The following is a 19,971-nucleotide window of genomic DNA, read 5'->3' as shown; positions in this document are numbered from 1 at the left end:
TCCAAAGTAGTATAATATAGACAAATTAACTAAATTTCAGGGTTGAACGTGGATTTTTTAAGACGTTTTAAGGTTATTCTGGCCGTTGTATCATCTAGTGAACAAATCGACTTGTAGGAATCCAGAGTATATTCATTGTAAACAGCGGAAATTTACGTAGACAACTATTCTTGGTACAAGATTTCACCTTCACTACATGTGCTTCTAATTCATGGGCAAAGGATAATGGAATCATTATTAGTACCAATTGGTATGCTTTTCGAGGAAGATCAAGAATGCAATCACAAAAATGCTAAATATTTTCGTGAAAAGTTTTCGAGAAAATATTGTAGGAAAAATATCATTTTTTCAACCGTTATTATTTCAAAGAACAACCAATTTCTTAAAACTCAAATAATGCTAAGTATAATTTGTACTATTTTAAATGTGTTGTTATCTGAACTTGAAAACTTTTTTTAGAGTGGCAACTAATACAAATATTTTCCAGAGATTGATGATTAACTCTGATCCTTTTTTTTCGTTATGTCGTGGGACCGAAGAAATATAGTACTTTGACTATCAAAAATTGCTGTATATTTACCTGAAATACATATGTATCAAAAAAAGTGAAATGTTTGAGGGACTTAGATCGTTGTAGCTTAAGTTCTAAGGAATAAAACAAGCCCAAAAACGTTTAATTTAAGTAAAAATTCATTGGAAGTACGAGTTTTGAAAATTTTTTGGGCTTTCTGGACCACTGTACGTTGTGGACGCGACCCTTCTCCAATCGAGTGGCACGTGGCCCCTTGGCCGCGTCATTCGCGTTCATCCTGGGCTTGACGGCCTTGTTCGAGCTGCCACAGTACGCACAGTCACTAGCAAGTACACCCACCCTGTCTGGCAAGCTCACTCTACTACCAGTCCAACCCTCCGACGAGGGTAATCCTGTGGTGACATCCGATCTCGGCACAGCGGGCGACGACTGGGATCATTCACGAAAAGAAGCAGTTGAGATGTGTAGATTCATACGCTACTATAATGCACCCCTTTTCCAGGGATCTCGAGAGATAGACGAGCACAGAGCTCAAACAGCTCTGCGCCCCGCGCACTCTATCTCTCTCTCTCTCTCTCTCTCTCTGTGACGGCCACCTGATACGGACTCATCGCTTGCCTGGATATCCTTGCATTCCTGAGCACCGGATCTCTTGTGCTCTGCACTTTTGTAATGAAATGCAAGTCTGCACTGATTAAATGAAGAGCATTTTCAACAAACAAATATTGAAAAATTAAAACTTCATGTACATTTTGTAAATTGATAGGCAACAATTTTATCTTACAAAACAGGTACATTACTATGCAGAAAACAAAGACAAGAAGTTTAGTATGCTAAAAGAAATCAATGATGTTCTGCATGAAAAGCGAAGAAAACAAGAATGTAAAGTTAAAAAATTGTGAAATTGAGTGGATCAATTAATATATTACGTAAAATGTTTAAAAAAATGTCAATGAATGTGTAGAAATTAGTGATAGATCTTTAAAATTATAGGTGAGACAATGTTAAAATAACCCTAGTACTGCAGTCCAATAAAAACCAATGAAAAAACGGTGAGTTTGATTGCACAAAATAAAGACCCAATAAACATTTTATTGTTTCCTATTTGCCACTTATAAGGAAAATTTATTTTATTTAAGTTTGTAGTAAAAAGCCCATAATTTTTTTTCAAATACTAGTTCTTAAGATCGTATTTTCAGAGCCAAATAAATAGATTGTTGGAGTTTGTAGGAATAACATTGAATCTAATCGTATAAGGTAATCCTATCATACATTTTATGTGTGTTTACAGTTATTCATTGATAACATTTTTATACGTTTTTATGAGTAAAAACCCTCTAAGTTCTTACTGAAAAGAATTTTGTTAAACCATTAGAATATTTATCAGATAATTCTTATAGTTGTTTTATTGTATGTTATAGTCAAATCGCTATTTGTAACCATGCTTGTGATATTATCAAACGTTTGCAAGTTCAAATGACTGAATGGGAATTTACGGGTGCAAAAACCGATATTAAGCCAATAGCCTAAATAATGTATTGGATTTTCTTTGTCTCTCCTAATTCATCAGTGTGCATAAATTTTTTTTTTTTTTATTATTTTTGATTTTTATGTCACGATTCCTATTGGTGATCTCATCGTATTTTTTATATGCATGTATAGTTACTTGGTAACGGATATTTTAACAACTTTTTCTTATTAATAATCAATTAAATTTTTACTGAAAAGTATTGTCTTAAGCCGTTGGCTTATTCACCTTCTATTAGATGCGTCAAATGTATCAGGTAATTTTTTTTCTTTTTTTTTTTATTGCCATTTAAAAGAAAAGTGCATTTTTCAACTATGCTCATAAAGTTAATATATGTTTAGAATTCTACATATCCGAATTGAGGTATACAGGTGCAAATGCCAATGGCCGTAATCTATTGGAATTCATTGGTCTCTCCCAGTTCATCAGTGTACATAAATTTATTTTGTTACAAATTGTGTTTAATTTTTAGGCATCGATCCCTTTATCCAAAACTTTGTTTTTTCTTAGGATACTAATTAATTTCAATTATGCATGTATGCTGTAACAAGCTTTAATTCTTCTACACCCCAAGTGGAAATTTTTTTACACAAATGAAAGTTACTAAAAGTTCATAAAAGATGTTAAAAATTAAAAACTTTTACAAACTTTTGTTAACTTTTATAAACTTTTATGAAAAGACGGATTTGAGACTCTATGAAAAGCTTACAAAAGTTTGTAAAAGTTTTTAAGTTTTTAACTTTTATGAACTCTTCATAGATTTTTTTTATGTCGGTTAAAAGTAGATACATAATACTTCAAAACTTATTTTTAAAAAGTTTTATAAGCTTCTACTAAGTTTTTAAAGCTTTTATAAAGGTTGAGTAACTTTTTTTAAATTTTCATATGTAAAATGGAGGCTTTTAATTGGAAACGTTATGAACATATATTATATAAAATTTTACTGACTTTTGTAAACTTCTATCTATTTGATTATATGTTTTAATAATATATAAATACATATCTTTTACATACATACATACATACATGTCTTTTTCTAAAAGTTTAAAAAGTTTATAGAAGTTTTTAAACAATATTGTTTTGGCTTGGGACGTAATGTTTTCTAATGATTATCGTTTTTGAGTTTGCTAAATAATAAATATCTGCATAAACTAATGTGTAATATTCATTATTTATTTTCGCAGTTTACATCTTATAAAAAGTTTACAGCTGACAAAAAAACATTAAAAAAACGTGTTGGGACTCATCTGTAAGACCATCATGTAACTTATACTTTCAATACGATAAATAAATTCCATATAAACTTATGGTATACAACCCATACATTACTATTTGCATATATAACTATTTAGAAGTATTTTGACTCATAATTTTATTGTCTTCATCAGTTATTTGTGTTTTAATTTGAAAATCACCATTTTATAGCATATATAGTTAATTATTTTCATTAGATTATCGTTGCATACTATATGTAACTAATCTAATTAATGTTATACGCACTTTTTATAATCTGTACGTTGGATTATTTGTTCGTTATTTATTGTACAGTTAGCGTTTTTACCAAATGAAATTTTATTGATACTCATCTGGTTTTAGCAATAAAACTTACAAATAAATGCGTACAAATCGTAAAACTATAGGCAGACCCATGTTGATCATTATTGATTGCAGTACTTTTAAAATGAATTATTTCTTATGATCGATTTTACGTTTAGTTCAATGTACCGTCTTCTTCAATGGATGACTTTTGTCTAACATTAAATCTTATACAGTTTTCAATACAATAGTATACTACTCAATACGAACTAATAGAAATAATCATATAAATAGCTAATAAGTAAAATAAGTTCCAACAGATTTTAAACGTTCTCGCGCAGTAATCGCGTTTTTCTCATAAATTCCAATAAACTTCATTGGCCAAAAGGAAAGCTGCAGGTACATTTACAAATGACGATAAGAATCCATAAGCAACAGATCATGAAGTAGTACAAATACTGTTAAAAATCATAAAAGAAAACAAATACACTAATTTAGTAGTACCAATTAACTACAATCGAAATTAGGCAGGGATTTTCAATAAGAACCAATAAAATCAATGCCTCAAATCGCTGTTATATATAATAAAAACTAATATTTTCACAAAAGTATCGTGCTGCGTTCAGATTTTCCTTGTAAATTTCAATACAAAGATAAATTATAAAGCAGGGCTTTTAGATTTTAGATGCACCTGCAAAGTCTACGACTATCAGTAATCTCCACAACCATTCATTTACTGGATAATGCTTATAGGATACTGTATAGTACAGGCTTATTTAACTCTCGATAAATGCTGATATATTTTCCATAAACTCCTATAAAAGTCGCTTGTTATTTATACAGCTACATTTCTTGTTTATTAAATATTTGCATATCATCATGAAATCACTTTGATTAATTGCAAAGTATTTCTGCTAAACACAAATTAATCTTTGATTTGCTATAGATTTTATATGAAATTACGGGCGCAAACACATCACAGTCTTATAAAATTTTTTTTTATTGGTTCTTATTGGACTACAGTACTAGTGAAGCTATTCTCGATTACTGAAATATTAAAACGCAGTTTACAGGAAAATAAAATAAAAGTCATCGATTCTATAAATATTGTTAATGTACGGCGTTTCTGTCAGTCAAACAAAAAAAAAAAAAGAAGAAGAAAAAAAAAGAAAAAAACAGGCTTACCTACAACCAAAAAATACAGAATTCGTGCATACTTTTTCAAGACCTATGAATAAACCAACCCCAATAACATGGACAATTCCTAGTTTTGGTGTATTAAGACATTTCTAACGACTTTTAGAGGTATATGGTATCGAACATTTGAACAATGTACATTACAGATTATAAGGCTCATATAAATGGACAATTTTTATTTTAAGTTATGATATTTCTTAATTGTACATTGTTAACTGAATAAGTCTCGGATAACAAAAAACACATACGATTTATCACCTCTATTAGTAATTACATTTGCCTAATATTGATCAACATCACAATCTATATTAAAATGTTACTAGTAATACCTCCTGGATTCATTACGCTCTCAAGTGTGTACGTACCAGCTTTTAGTGTACCCAACTCTTATAAAAGTGCATCCCTGTATATACTTTTGTATATAAATATTTCTTGTCACATCCTTTATTTTTTAATACAATTTTATAAATCTTACTAGTTATGTATATACATTATTATGGGCACTAACAATACCAACTATATTACACTTTTGTACCATGGACGAGACTATCTGATGGTTGGAATCAGACTCTGGGTAAAAGCAGGAGGTAAGAAGGCTGTGACCAGAGAGGCCTGGGTATCTATTCTACTGGAAAAGTCGTTTGGTCGAAAATAAATTATATGTGGCAAACTTAGGAATTTAAGACTCTGGCCGTTAATGGACTTTACGGAGGGTAGTTGCAGTGTATAACAGCTGGTATTTTTTTGCCTGGTCAGAGTTTGTTGAATGGTGATTATTTTGTGCTTAAATAACATAACCTATTTCTTATTTATGAACAGCCGAGCCATGGCGTGCTGTATCCTTAGTTAATCTACATAGTGCAGAAATACCCTTTAGACTTGCGTTAGGGATCGTATCGGCTGTCTCCATAAGAGAGGGGGGGCTCATATGATTTTGTGGGGATACTTGGACAAACGTTTTGTTTTGTAGTATGCTTTAAAAAAATACATCTATAAAAGACAAAAGAAGGTGATACTTTCATTATTTATATCAGAAGTACAACACAACGCAGGTGGATCTTCGAAGTTACATAGAGATAGCTGTTTAAAAATTAAAAAAATATGAAAATTGTGAAACTTTTGAAAGGCAGAAGATACTTGTAATCTTAGTGGTTATAAGAAATAGAAGAATGCATGGAATAACAATGGAAACATCTCTAGCTCCATTGACAGTGGAAATAAGTCTTGTGATAAAGCTGAGACTTGAAATAAGAGTATAAGTTCTACCACTATGAACAACGGAAAAAAGGAGCAAGAGGATAATACGGAAGGATAGTTGACGAAATGCCATAGAAAAGGGGATGAATGAAGCTTTTTATGAACGATTACGGAGTGTTAATAATTTTGAAAGAGAGCTCTACGACAGAAAACAAGACCAAAGAAGATCTTACACGAACGTTTTCAGGGCTTAAATCTTGGCCCTGATAAGTAAAAATTTATCTATAGTCAAAGACGCTTCAGTTTATTGCTTTTAAACTAATTATTTTTTTGTTTAATATTGAGTGGACTGCAAAACTTATGCGAAATGGAAGTGGGGCCAGATGAGTGGAGCCACTCGTGTCAAATCACAGATAAGGATATAGGAAACATAGTAAGTATCACTTAGATTTTTTACTACGTAAGAAAAAAATTTAATAAACTTAAGTAATATCATGTGTTCAGTAGGGCATCTAAGCAATGGCATAGCAAAAAATTTAGCTTGTTGTGCACGAACTAAAGCTATAATGGATAAGCTACTTTACAGGGCAGATAAGCTAAACAACAATTTATATATTTACAGTATAAGCATTACGTGTAAATCGCAAAACGATAATAATAGTTGGATGAAGTTCTTGGTGTAAATAATTTAAGAAGCAAAATATACAAATAGAATCACAGTTCATAGGAAGGAGAAAGCTTATGATAACAATTTGTCATTATTATTGCCCTACTTTATGAATAAATAAATAAAATAAATAAAACCTGAATATTTCTCGAATTAAATAAGGAGGCGCTTTTTTTGTGTTGTGCAAATTAGTACAGAAATTTAATTATGAAATAAAAGTTACATTTAAGGTTTAATTAGCACTTATAAGACAAAACTTTAGATAACTCTTGGCAAATAAGGTCTAAATAAAATAGAGCCCTTTTTACAATAAGATGTAGTTCAATTCTGAACACCTTTAATGGGAGGACTTTCATTCTTCTATAGAACTGTTTAGTCAGGGTACAAACGTACAAATTTTTACTCTAATAACAAAAGTAAGAATGTGAAAGAGTTCCTTATGAGCATATTATACTAATAGTTAGTAATTATTTAGAATACATAGCATAAGCTTTAAAACGTTACATCGTAAAACTGATCTTTAAATGCTTAGAATACCTCACTTACATCTTTCTATATGATTTATTATAATTTAAACAATGACTTCCATTTTAACACAGGTTCACTATAGCGTAAATGATGTGCCCAACGATAAATCTTTTACATTTTGTACCCATTTTTTACTTTCTTATTATGCATTCACTTTACTCTAAGATAGTACTGTCTCTTTAACTTCTGAAGTTTAACATAAAACGTTTATACTTCTACCTAAAAGCTTGAAATTATTGCTACTGTCAGTAGCTCGCGATTGTCTTTCAAATACAACTATAGTACAACAAAACCTTCCTCAATGAAATCATTCGCAATTTTCAAAAAAAATCGTGACGTTAAACTTTCATACTTTGTCAAAATATGCTTAGGGGTAAGTGTACCTATCACCGTGGCACGTACTGAAAATTCCAACTTAAATGCACCATAAAAAATGGTATACTAAAATTTTTTGGAATATTTTTTTTTTTTAAATCTTTCATAATCTCTTACGAAATATTTAAAAAAATTTTATGAAGCTAAAACAGTAGTAGAATATTTTTAAAACGAATAAAAACGGTATGCTGGTATTACCGTGGTTGTGGACCTATTACCGTGTACGTATTACCGCGGATGTCCCAATCACCGTGTCCGTATTACCGTGGGTAAAAGAAAGTTGTATTTGCGGAATATAAAAAAAAAATACAAATTTCACCGACATTTTCTACATGACTTATTTATTGTTTTAAAAAAATATTACTTTTTTTTGTACTTGCTTATTCATTTAGTAGGAATCTTATACATTTTTGAGCACTCAGCAATAGATTTTCCAGAATAAATACTTTTCAAAGCTAATTTTAATGTCTCTGGAAAGTAACACTTTTTGTTTTTCTTTATTTCGATCGATTTCTTGCCTTTTTTGACTTTCTTGCCTTTTTTGCCTTTTTTAGTTTTCTTCATCTTGGTTACGTTAGATCGACGTGTTTACCTACTAATTGTTTACTTGTTAACTGTCGTGCGTTCTGTAAGTATAGGGTTATGTTTACCTACGCTCACCGCGGAAATACGTACACAATCAGTTAATGAGCACGTTGTACCGAATACCGTGGAAAATAATTATTTACTTCAAATATACACAAAGATTTCTGTTTGAATTGCATCTACATTAACGTCATTTTAGATTATTAAAATTGAAAAATTATTTTATATGAGGCATTTCTTATTTTGAGCAAGTAATCATCAGTTTCTCAAAATCCACGGTAATAGGGCAGGGCACGGAGATAGGTACACTTACCCCTACATACATTAGTTCTCACACATCTCATTTTTTGGTGCTCTTGAGTTATATTTCCTACTCCAGATGATTTATTTAAAGCTCATATACTAAAACACGCCAAATGTGGTAAGAGACACGTAAATTATTTATCACTATCTGTTCTTACTAACTAAAATTTAACTAATTAAAATTTTAAATATTTGTTTGCTAAACATCATCGTCAATAATATTAAAAAATCTAAGTATTACTTGATCTTGGTAGAGTCAACAAAAGATATAAGTCATAAAAATGAATTGTGTTGAATTAATCGGTACATAGAGAAAAGTGAGCCTATTGGGCGATTTTTAACATATTTTTAGAATGGTAGACACGAAGCTCATAAGATATTTACTGCTATCACATCGTTTCTCAAAATTTATGATACGAGCTTCAAAATTATCGCGGTTAATTATATGATAATGATTTAGTTATAAGCGGCTGATTTAATAGCTTACAACTGCTAGTAATTAGAGAAACTAACTCAGCACTATGGGTAACTTGCTTTACTCATTTTTTTAATGTTGTTTGTTCTTTTGCTATGTCATGTTGTTTCATAGCTAAAAAGTTATTTGATGCGTTAGAAAAACTTTATGCATTTTTTATTTATTTTTCTGTAAGGTTTGATTTACTAAAAAAAAAAATTGATAGATAATCAAATTCTCGAAGTGATACCAAAAAGAGTTAGTACAACGTGGTGGAGTTCTTGAGTGGATGCAGTTTAATTGTTGCCCAAAGGACTTAAGATTTATAAGAATGTTTGAGAAAAACTAAAAGAAGATGAGAGTCAAGATGACCTAAAGGGGATTTTTCAATTTTTAAACCACTTAAAAACTAACATTTACATTTTTTTTTTTTTTGAATGACGTACCACATAAAATGAATATAACGGGTTTAACAAACAAAGCTATAATGCAGATCTAACTACATCTATTACGCTTTTAGAATCATTCAAATTAAGTATTTTATCAATGCAAGATAGCTATGAAATTAAGCATGTATTTTTACTGAGTTTAAATACACAACAAAATGAGTATGCAAACGTAGTGAAAAATTGTGAAAATGCAGTACGTGATTTCAGTTTGAAAAAAAATGTATCTACAATCTGTTCTCTTATTTCTCTATCTAGTTAATAGAGGACTAACAACCCCCATAACATTCTTCATATTTTTTAAACTTAAGATTTATTAAAACACATTGTTTAAATGTGAGGAACTTTTGATTGTTCGTGTATGTGAATGGCGTTTCTAGCATTTCATGTCGTGCATAACAAAAAAGACCATCACTTTATTTTCACGCACTTGTGTAAAATTGAATCCTTGAGATTACGATCAAACAGAATCTGCTTATTTATGGGTTCACGAAAATTTTGAGTCAGTTGTTATGTTTCTGTATTAGATAAACTTGTCATATCACTAAGTCAGAGAATAGCTACTTTTGAAAAATCAGAGGAAAATTTTGATTTTTTCAGAAACCTAGAATCTTACGAGTAAAGAAATACAAAAAAAGTGCTGAAAAAATTTGAGAATTGTATGAAAATGATTTGAACGGAAGTTTAAATGACGAACTTGAGGAAATAAAATATTTTTATTCAGAATATATAGACAAACGTTAAAGACAAAAGTGAAGAAGACAAATCTGTGCATAGTTAATAACGTTTCAATTAATTATCGACAAAGACTTGAAAGATGCTTTTTCTCATGTCTACAGTTTATTAAAAAAGTATCTTGTACTAATAACAACAAATTGAATAGCCAAAAAGTCATTTTCAAATTGATTCTAAGCCGATTAAGATCTTCAATGGATGAAAATTATTTAATCAATCATCACTGATAAACATTCAAAGTAATCTTTCAAGAAAAATATCTTATTATAACATAATAAGCGATTTTTCAGAAAAAAAATCTCGCAAAGTACGATTAAAAAAGTATTTGTAAAAAATAATTGTCATGAGGGATATTCTATGGTCTTATTTCTAACGACGTAATAATCAATAATTGATTAACGTTCTTGAAGAAAAACGATAATTTTTGATTATACTGTTTTTCTAATCATGTTTGAATGATAACTGATCCTCTGCGATGTCTACGCTCAATCAACCTAATTGTACAGTTATGGAGAAAAATAGAAACTTGAGAAAATGGGTTAATCTTTAATAGGCAAATGATACAAATCATCCTCTATCTAAAATCACCAATAAAATTCATACGAGATGTTGAAATAAGCACTATAACCATCTTCAACGCGTCAGAGCTTCGTGATTCTTCTCCTGACCAGTATGATACTACGTCAGAAGCCAGAGATGACCACTCTGAGGTATCCAGTCAGTCACGTTTTCTTTACTCAAAAAAGTGTTTAGTTATTTAGTCTCGTCTATGGTCATCTAACCTTAAATTGTCTTGCTAAAAAATGTATGACAACAAATCAAAGTTTGTAAAAAATGGCCCTTTTTTAACATTGATTGCTTAAGGCTTCCAGCTGTTTAATAGATAGAATAATATATATTTGTATTTATTGGTACACTAAAAAAAAAAAATAATAGGGCTCCAGGACTTTTTCATTCTCGTAATTAGGTTTTGTAATTGAAAAGAAATTTTGATATAAATTTTGTAATAATTTAAAATCTTTACAGCCTTACAAAACAGCTCTATCTGTATATTAGAACAGAAGAGGTTGTAAATTAACAGCTCTTTTTTTTAACAACCATTTTATAACGGAAGAAGCGAGTGGTACTTTTTATTATCATCGTATTTTTTCTAAACTTCTTCACAGCTTATTATTTGATTACGACTACCTGGATTTTGAATAAATATGGGTTCAATTAAAATTTTCTTTTGTTTCACTAAACGTCAAGGCTGGAAAATGTTAAAGTATCCATTGACTAAAAATATTAAACATTACAGATGAATACTCTAGGGTACTTGAATCTACTCCAACCTATTAAGAAAGTCAGATAAAATATTGTAATTTAGACAATATAGTAGTTTGAACCTAAAAAATAAACTCTTTAAAAGAAAACTTTGTTTAAGGTATTAAAAATATTAATTTTAAAAATGTATATTACCTTGTCACCCATTTTCTGGACAACTGAAGGCGTAGGTCCTATGAAACGCATGCCAGCATCTACAACAGCTTGAGCGAAATCTGATCTCTCTGATAAAAAACCATAGCCAGGATGAATAGCATCAACACTGTTTTCCTTAGCAACCATAATTATTTCAGGTATGTTAAGATATGCTTGAACTGGTGGTAGTCCACGTCCAACAATGTAACTTTCATCTGCTTTCTGCCGATGCATTTGCATTTTGTCATGTTCAGAATACACAGCAACTGAGCGAATTCCCAGCTCCGTACATGCTCGAAATACTCGAATAGCTATCTCTCCTTAAGAACGTTAAAAATAATCAGTGTACATCAGAAAAAGGACTTATTATGTGAGTAAATAAATGTAAATATTCATATAATTGTATTTTATAGATTTATTTTTTTCTACCTTTTAGAATTCAGCACTTCTAATGCTCCTTATTACTATCTCACGAACTTTTTGTAATATTATTTGATAATAACACCATTGTTTTTTTTTAATGTTCCAAAAACTTCCAAACATTTGCTGCAGATGAACGTCAGCAAGTACAAGATTCATTTTATTGTTATTTTTTTAAATCTTTAAAGATAGATTATCACGTAACTAAAACTGTTTTAATTTTTGTAAGGTTTATTAAGACTGACCACATGATTTGTGAAGTAGGGATTTGAAAAGTAAAATTCATGACACCAAGGCAATATAATATTCAAATAATTTAAAGTGTTGGTATTTAATTTTATTTTAATTTTTTTCTTTCTTTTTCAAGCAACAACTAAACAAAAAAAGTAGCTTATTGTGAGTTAATATAAAATCTAACTCTTTTAAAAAGTAAGTTGTCATTATATAATTTCTTTTAGATACAACGTAGACGGACGTGGCCTAAAGTGGGTTAGTTAACGTTAAAAACCCAGAAAATTTAGTATTTATACGATGATAACGATTAATTCTATTTTCTTAAGCAGAGTGTCCGTAGAACTGCAAAATGAATAAGCAACATTGGGTCATTGTTAATTAATTTCTGATTTGTTATTAAAAATAAATAAACCCTTGAAAAATTCAAAAAACTGCTTGCCCTAAGGAGAAGCTTAAAGCAGGTTATCCTATGGGGTAAAGTGGGTAGGCACCTCATTAAAGGGAAATATGTTCTAAATAATTATCAATTAATAATGTTGATTCAACTTAATCCCCTTTTAAAAGCTTAAGAGTCTTGCTTCTAAAAATATAGTGATATTTGAATTGGTTACTTGAAAACTTGGAATAGTAACTGATATTTCAAAAATTTCTAAAGCAAATGTCATATTTGTAAATAACGATCTGCTCTATTTCTTATTCACATTTACTCACTGTATAAAAAAAAATTATAAAAAAAAATAAAAAATAATATCAGTGAAGATCGGATACATGGTCAACACCCAAAATAAAATTCTAACGTTTTTTGGCTTTATTTAAATATCAATCAGCTTAAAGTAACAAAAATGAAAATTTAGGATACAACAAGTGTAGCCATTTTTGGCAATTCGTTAATAACATATCTCTAATTTTTCCATCAAATTATTGATCCTCTAAAAATGGCTTAAAACAGTGTGAGCAAACAAGATTTTTGGCTGAAAAATCCACACTGGGCCAAAAAGATTTCTCTGTATAGATCTTCAGCCTGACAACAAACGTTACCATATAAGGATGAAAAAAAGTGTCAGCAATAAGTCCTAAATAAAGATAAAAATAGCCGAAATTTTTTTTTGCCTCTACCAGAAAAGCTGCAATTTTGAAAAACAAACGTTTTGCATAGAAAAGATGCACAATTTCAAGACAAACAAAAAAGAGCCAAGGTGGACTTTGGCAAAATTGGCTGTGCCATTTTTTCGCAAATTGTCAAGAAGTTCTAATTTCGTTCTGTTTTTCAGTAGTTTGTAGCTGGCATTTTAAATACAATTTTGATTTTAAATATTAACAGAACAAGGGTTTTGTGATTAACAATCATACAAAATTTCAAGATAATCGGATGCAAGCTTTTTGCAAACCGTCAAATAAACTAAGAAAAGGTCCTTTTGAACGACGGCTCTAAAAAAATCGTTAGACCAGATAAAGCTGTTTTCAAAATGTAATGTCCTTATAATATGTTGATCTAACTCTGGTGAAATCTTCGTATCCCTAATAGTTTCGTAAGTATCCTAAAAATTTGTCGGAAAAAAGTGTTTTCTTACAAAGTACCAACAGTGGCGCTGGCTTAGGAACGCTGCTGATTCAGGCTACACCCAAGAGGGAGAAGAAGACCTCACTGTGCCGTCAACACGTTGTCAAGCGAGTTTCTTCAAACTGATGAGGTTGGCAAAATTATTGATATCTCCTGATCTGAGAATTTTCAATTGACAATTTCTTTAGTATGGGGTAGCTCGTGATAGTATCGAGATTATACGTATCAACAACATTCTGGTAATAAACATAGCTGCTGCAAATACAGTCCTACACTAATAAGAATCAGTAGCCTTGTGCATAAAATATTTCTAGTAATATAAGTATCCATAAAAAATATATGGGTGCCACGTTATATTGAATATAAGCTATGAGAAAAAATTAAAAAATTATTTTTAGTAATTCAATTTAAATTTTTTGACTGTTGCAACTGCAATAAAGTTTTGTTATACAATAAATAATGTATTATTTATTTTTAATGTCATTTCCTAGAAAGCTATAGGTGATGTTATCGTCCAAAGGCATCTTAAATTAAAAAAGGGAAACGAAACTATAGAGTGCAATTAGTGTATAACTATAATTGTAACAGTTATGTTTATTACTAGAATTTTGTTGATATGTGCAATTTAATTATTACCACAAACTATCCAACATTAAGAAGATAATCGTCGACTTACGGTGCTGAGATGAGGAGATATCAATAATTTTGTTGACCGTGTCACTTTGAAGTAATTCACTCAAAAACGCGTTGACGGCACTGCGAGGAAGAGGCTTAAGTCGGTGGCACGCCCTAGCCACCGCTGCCACTGGTTCTTTGTGAAAAAATAATATTTTCCGATACATTTTCAGAATACTAACAAAGCAGTTAGGAATACGAAGATCTTACCAGTGCTATATTTAAAAAAAATAGCTTTTTATAGTCTAATAACTGTTTAGAGCTTTTTTTCAAAAGGACCTTTTTTCAGTTTATTTGACGGTTTGCAAAAAGCTTGCATCTAATCGTCTTGAAATTTTGTAGTATTGTTAGGAATCACGAAATCAATTTTCTGTTTTAATTTTAAGTCAAAATGTTAATTTTAAAGTCAGTTATGAACTACTCAAAAAAAAAAGGAAAGAATTGGCACTCTTAGACAATTCACAAAAAAACGGCAAGGCCAATGTAAGTCCTCGAGGGCTCATTTTATTCGTATTAAAATTACGTAGTCTTCTTATCGAGAACATTTTTGTATCTGAACTAGAGTTTTTCTGATAGAAGCGAAAAATCTGTTTTGGCCATTTTTACGATATTTTTTGGTCCTATTTCTGATATTTTTTCGGTCCTTATGTGGTTACGTTTGTTGTTAGACTCAAGATCCATTGAAAAAAATTTTTATGGCCCAGTTTAGATTTTCTTTAAAAAGTGGCAGTTTTCATCTAGTTGGCTCTTACTACAATTACAAGACACCACAAGGTACTCAAGTCACTTCGACATACGAACATCCAGCCCTTTACGTTTTATGCGCTGGCAAGCTTTGGGCCATCAACTCATTTTAGGCTACCTTTCCTTACACGTTTAAAGGTTAACAATTTTTTAAACGTATTATTCTTTATTTACATGAATGTTAACAAAAAAAAATTTGATGATCGATGGCAAGACACAAATTGTATAGGTAAGACAAAGTATGGTCGTTTTCTAAGATAAAAAAATTAGAGAAACAATCTAAGTGAAATTTTGTACTATTTTTATTAGTGTAGTACATAGTACTTATCAAATAAGCTATTAGGTGTCTCATAATTCATAATTAATAATTCATTATTCATAATTCCGGTAAATTAAGTTAATTAAGTGTTAACAATGAAGAATGCGCGAAGTGCGTTTAACATAACTAATAATCGTAAATAAAACAAAAGCAAATAAAGAATATTAATAAAAGGTGATGAGGGCAACTTAAATCTTAATAGTAAGGTAAATAGCCCTTATAAAAATAGTTTTAATACCATTTACGTGTAGTATGATACTTCACGTATAGAATTTCTAATGAATGGAACAATTGAAAAGCCATTTGTGAAGTGAAAGAAAGTAGAACCATAAAAATGTAACTAACACCCTCTGTTATAACTTTAGTCCTACACAGTAACTTTTATCCTTGCTACCATTTTGTGATAATCTTTATGGTTTTCTAAATACAGTGTAGAACGTGGTTATCAATGTATTTTACTTAATTATAAACAGTACTTGTGCTCATGACAAAAGTTGAGGAATAACTATTCCTCGATCTGATACTCTCGCTTATCTAACTAAGCACTGATTTGCTAATGGGAGAGGAGGAGTAATCGAACGTGGTATCTCATAATACAACAATAGATGTTTAATAAGAAGTATAAGATATTTGAACGATTATAAGTAGCCTTTAAAACACCTTCTAATAGGTAATTAAAAAATGCTTAGAAATATGATCACAATGGTATTTCAAAAATGGTTTACCAAGATTACAAGGCAATTATTATATGACCCACTGACTTGCTTAGTCATGTAAGCCAGCAGATAGTGAGCAAGACCGTAAAATGATGGGAGCAAAGCCGAATGGGTCAACTTATACATTAACCTTCCAGAAATACGTCTTAACAAGTTAAAACAACTGAATTAAAGTTCCTCGAATGAACTTCAGCTGTAGCTATATAAAATATGCTTCGTTTCTCGCTTGCACTCTTGAGTATTAGGTTTACACTTAAATAAACATACGTAGATTTGTTTTATACATAGACGTGACTCAGCAAACTAGAAATTTTATACTTACAAATAAATTGGAATAGATATTATGCAAACTTACTCATCGCCATAAAATGAAGTATTTAAGACTTAACTATTCTACTATTTGTATGTATAAAGTCCATCTATAAGTCTTCTGGGTGATGTAGAATGATGTAAGAAAATAAGTGTCAATTCAAGTATGTAGGGTGTCTTTGGGAGTCAGTAAAAAGACAATGGGAGTAAAAAAAAATTTCTTAGAGGATTGGAGGGGAAATAGGAGGCTATAGAAATCTTGTACAAATAATTTTATAAGCTTAAACAACTAAGAAAAAAACTACACATCCTTTTTTTTCTAGGGTGATAAAGAATGTTGAGAAAGTTACGTAATATATACAGCATGGATTGTAAAGCACTTTATTATATTGAAAGTAATAATTATTTTACTACTGCTAATAAAGTACTACTGGATTGCATTTTACATTAATAATTTAATTGTGTAATATCCTCTCAGAAGTTGTATAAATGCTGATCTGTAGAATGGACCTTTGTTCTTATGTAGAATACTTTTTCGTCATCCCCAACAGTAAAGTTTGTTATTTACGTCCGCTCAGTAAGACGCAAAGCAACGAATTTACGGTCATGGGACTTCTTTGCGTCCGCTGAGTGAGGCACTCCAACAAAGTCCGTGCTCTAAAATGCACAACGAATTATCCCACGTACATGGGATCAATAACACATATCTGCATCTATGTAATACGGTGGCAAAAAGTAGTTTTTTCTTTAACTCAGACGCAAGTGCGCATCATTTTTTCAGTGCCTTCTTTTATCTGACTTTGTTGTGGCGTCAAGTCGGCTCACGTCTATATCAGCTATAGCACTGTCCAGTTTTTTTCTTCTCTTACTTATCGCTTACCATACAATCTATTTCTAATCTCTTGTGTATGTGTACTTCAAATTGCCACTGCGTGCTTTTACAATCTTTATTTCAAGTTCAGAGTTACTTAAAAGTAGTGATGAGTAAATTTTCATGGCTATTAAACTGCTACCTCAAATTTCTTGCGCTCCATATAAAAAACTACATATTTAATACATAGACTAGTCAACTAAGAATAGAACATCATTTGATAAGAGTTTTTTTTTACTTTACTTTGGAGAATCATCAAGATATAAATGTTTTCTCTTAGCCTTTACTACTAAATAATGAGGACGTTTTTCTGTGGTTGATCAGTCGGTCTCATCGTCTCATCCCTCAAGAAAATTTATCTATTTATGCTATCTACGTTGAGTGATGACTTGCGTAAATGAATAAACTTTTTCGTTTTATTTTTATTCATACCATATTTATCCCTTTTCTCAATGATAAAATTTCAAGACTCTTCAAAGAGTCATACTTGACGAAAGTCGTTACCTAATAAAGCTGACTATGTATTTTGTGGCTCTTGAAAATGTCAAGTGATAACCGAAGCAAACCGCTAAGCCTTAGCACACAAAGTCAGTAAGTACCGGCCCCATAGCATGTAAGACAGAGAAGTTTTAACTAAATCTCCGGGCTAGGTGCATTCCTTCGCGCAGCATTTTAGTTAGTAGCTTTTCACCTCTCATCTAGTGTGGACAAATTGGTTCTTTTAGTTTTTTGTCAGAGTTGCCACTTACAAGATTGTTTTAAGTGGCCCAATAGTACTTGCAGTAAGATCTGACTAGAAATATATATAAAAATAAAAGTTAAAGTTAATTTTTAAAAGAGGTGCATAATCTACTAGCCAGAAAAAAAATAAATCGATATAATATTCCCTGAGACTTACACACACATATGGTCTCTCTCCTTTTTGTCCTTATATCTTTCTTAAATACGAAACAAAAAAATACTTGGGCTGTCTTTTGGTCCCACAGCCTGTAAAGGAGCATGAAGATTACATTCGATAACCTTTAGTTCGAAATTGAAGGCAGGATTTGATGACAGTAATGGTTATTTAATAAAATGATAGCAGAGCAATTTAGTCTCTGCTTAGTTTTTTTGTTTATTATATGTTCTTTTATTATGATTTTTGAAGTAACAATAATGGTACATTACGTTACTAGGGCACAAAGTACAAACATGAGTGCCCGAAGGGCACGCTTGTTGTAGGTTGGTCCCTGACTCGTAAATAATGTTTTTCTTACAGAGAGGGCAAAGTGCAGTTATATGCCCGTGGGCACACTTTGCGCCCAGTGAATTACTTTGAGCCCAGAGGGTATAAAAAACTTTCTTGCCCGTGAACCCAGAGTGATTCCAAGGGCGCAAAGTGTGACCCAAGGGCGCAAAGCGGCTGTTGCACTTTGCGCCCATAGTAAGAAAACACCATTTAAAGAAGCATGTTAATGAATAACGTGTAGCACTCCGTAGAGTGCAGTGTGGACAGACGTGTTTATGCTGTGCCTTTGAAGAGAGCATAATTTTTGCGGTCTTTTGTTAGGATTTGAAAAAGAAGCAAATATAAGTGAATCATAATAATACATTTATAAATAAATGGTAAAATAAACAGGCACATTTTACCGTCATAAAAGTAGAAAGAAAAAAAGTTAAGATAACATTGTGCATTAAATAATAGTTGAAAAGTAAAAGTAAGTAATTTCTTATACTACACATCCAGATACACACCTTAACATTAGATCTGCTAACGAGAACGGTCTATCTATTCCCACTCTAAATGTGCTCGTTAAAGCAATTCGTTTTCTTACTCCTGCTTTAATAGCGGACATTCTAAATCCAGAATCTGTTTATTTAAGTGGTTCTTTCTAACTCACAAAAACACAATAAAACAGAGAATTAATAAAAGCATATAAACAAAGATTCAAAGCTTAAACAATACCAACACATTAATTCTCTAACGTAAACGGATAACACGAGAAACAAAAGAAGTAGCAAAAAACTTTACTCACAAAAACTATTGCCAAAAAAAATTTATCTTTAAAATAATTAGACTCTATTAATAACCAATTACAACATGACTTTAATTCAAAAATAACAAATGTAAGACACAAGTAGTATGTAAGAATTAAAAAAATGATTTTTACAACTAACAAGCTATCATTTAGCAGGCATGTAATAATCTTGAAATTGAATTAAACACAGGTTTTGATGAATTAATTGTTTTCGCAGAAAAAGAGTTCCTAAGGAGCCCTTAGAAACATATTAACTCGTAGGCAGAAGATTACTCACAAACACACAAATATATAAAAATTATTAACACAGAATTCAAGCAAAGACCACCATGCACCCTTCTAATTGAAAGAGGAAAAAGTACCAAGTTATACGTTGGATACTCTGTCTTTCTCTGTGCAGAAAGAGCCTTTAATCTTACACCACGCACTAGACGATGCTCGTGTAGTAATTGAGATGTACAGCCACACATGCTATGTTAGAAATCCCTGCACCGTATACTTTTTTCCTAGCTTAGAGCAGAGGATACCATACATATGCACTTGATTGCACTCTTTTACTTTAG

General features: G+C 30.9%; 1 protein-coding gene across 3 annotated transcripts in view; it reads right to left on the bottom strand.

The window, feature by feature from the left end:
* Nucleotides 1-19,971, bottom strand: part of PCB (Pyruvate carboxylase) — a 953,241-nt gene that overhangs the window by 859,188 nt on the left and 74,082 nt on the right. For all 3 annotated transcript variants that reach the window (XM_089592494.1, XM_089592492.1, XM_089592493.1), the window contains exon 2: nt 11,542-11,861. In XM_089592494.1, coding sequence (XP_089448620.1) covers nt 11,542-11,861 — 320 coding nt within the window. The remainder of the gene's footprint in view (nt 1-11,541; nt 11,862-19,971) is intronic.

The sequence above is a fragment of the Copidosoma floridanum genome, unplaced genomic scaffold (genome assembly GCF_036245765.1).
Source record: "Copidosoma floridanum isolate Cflo_tuat_1 unplaced genomic scaffold, Cflo_Japanese_pri ptg000018l, whole genome shotgun sequence".
NCBI lineage: Eukaryota > Metazoa > Arthropoda > Insecta > Hymenoptera > Encyrtidae > Copidosoma > Copidosoma floridanum.
This window is presented reverse-complemented; position numbering and strand designations above follow the sequence as displayed.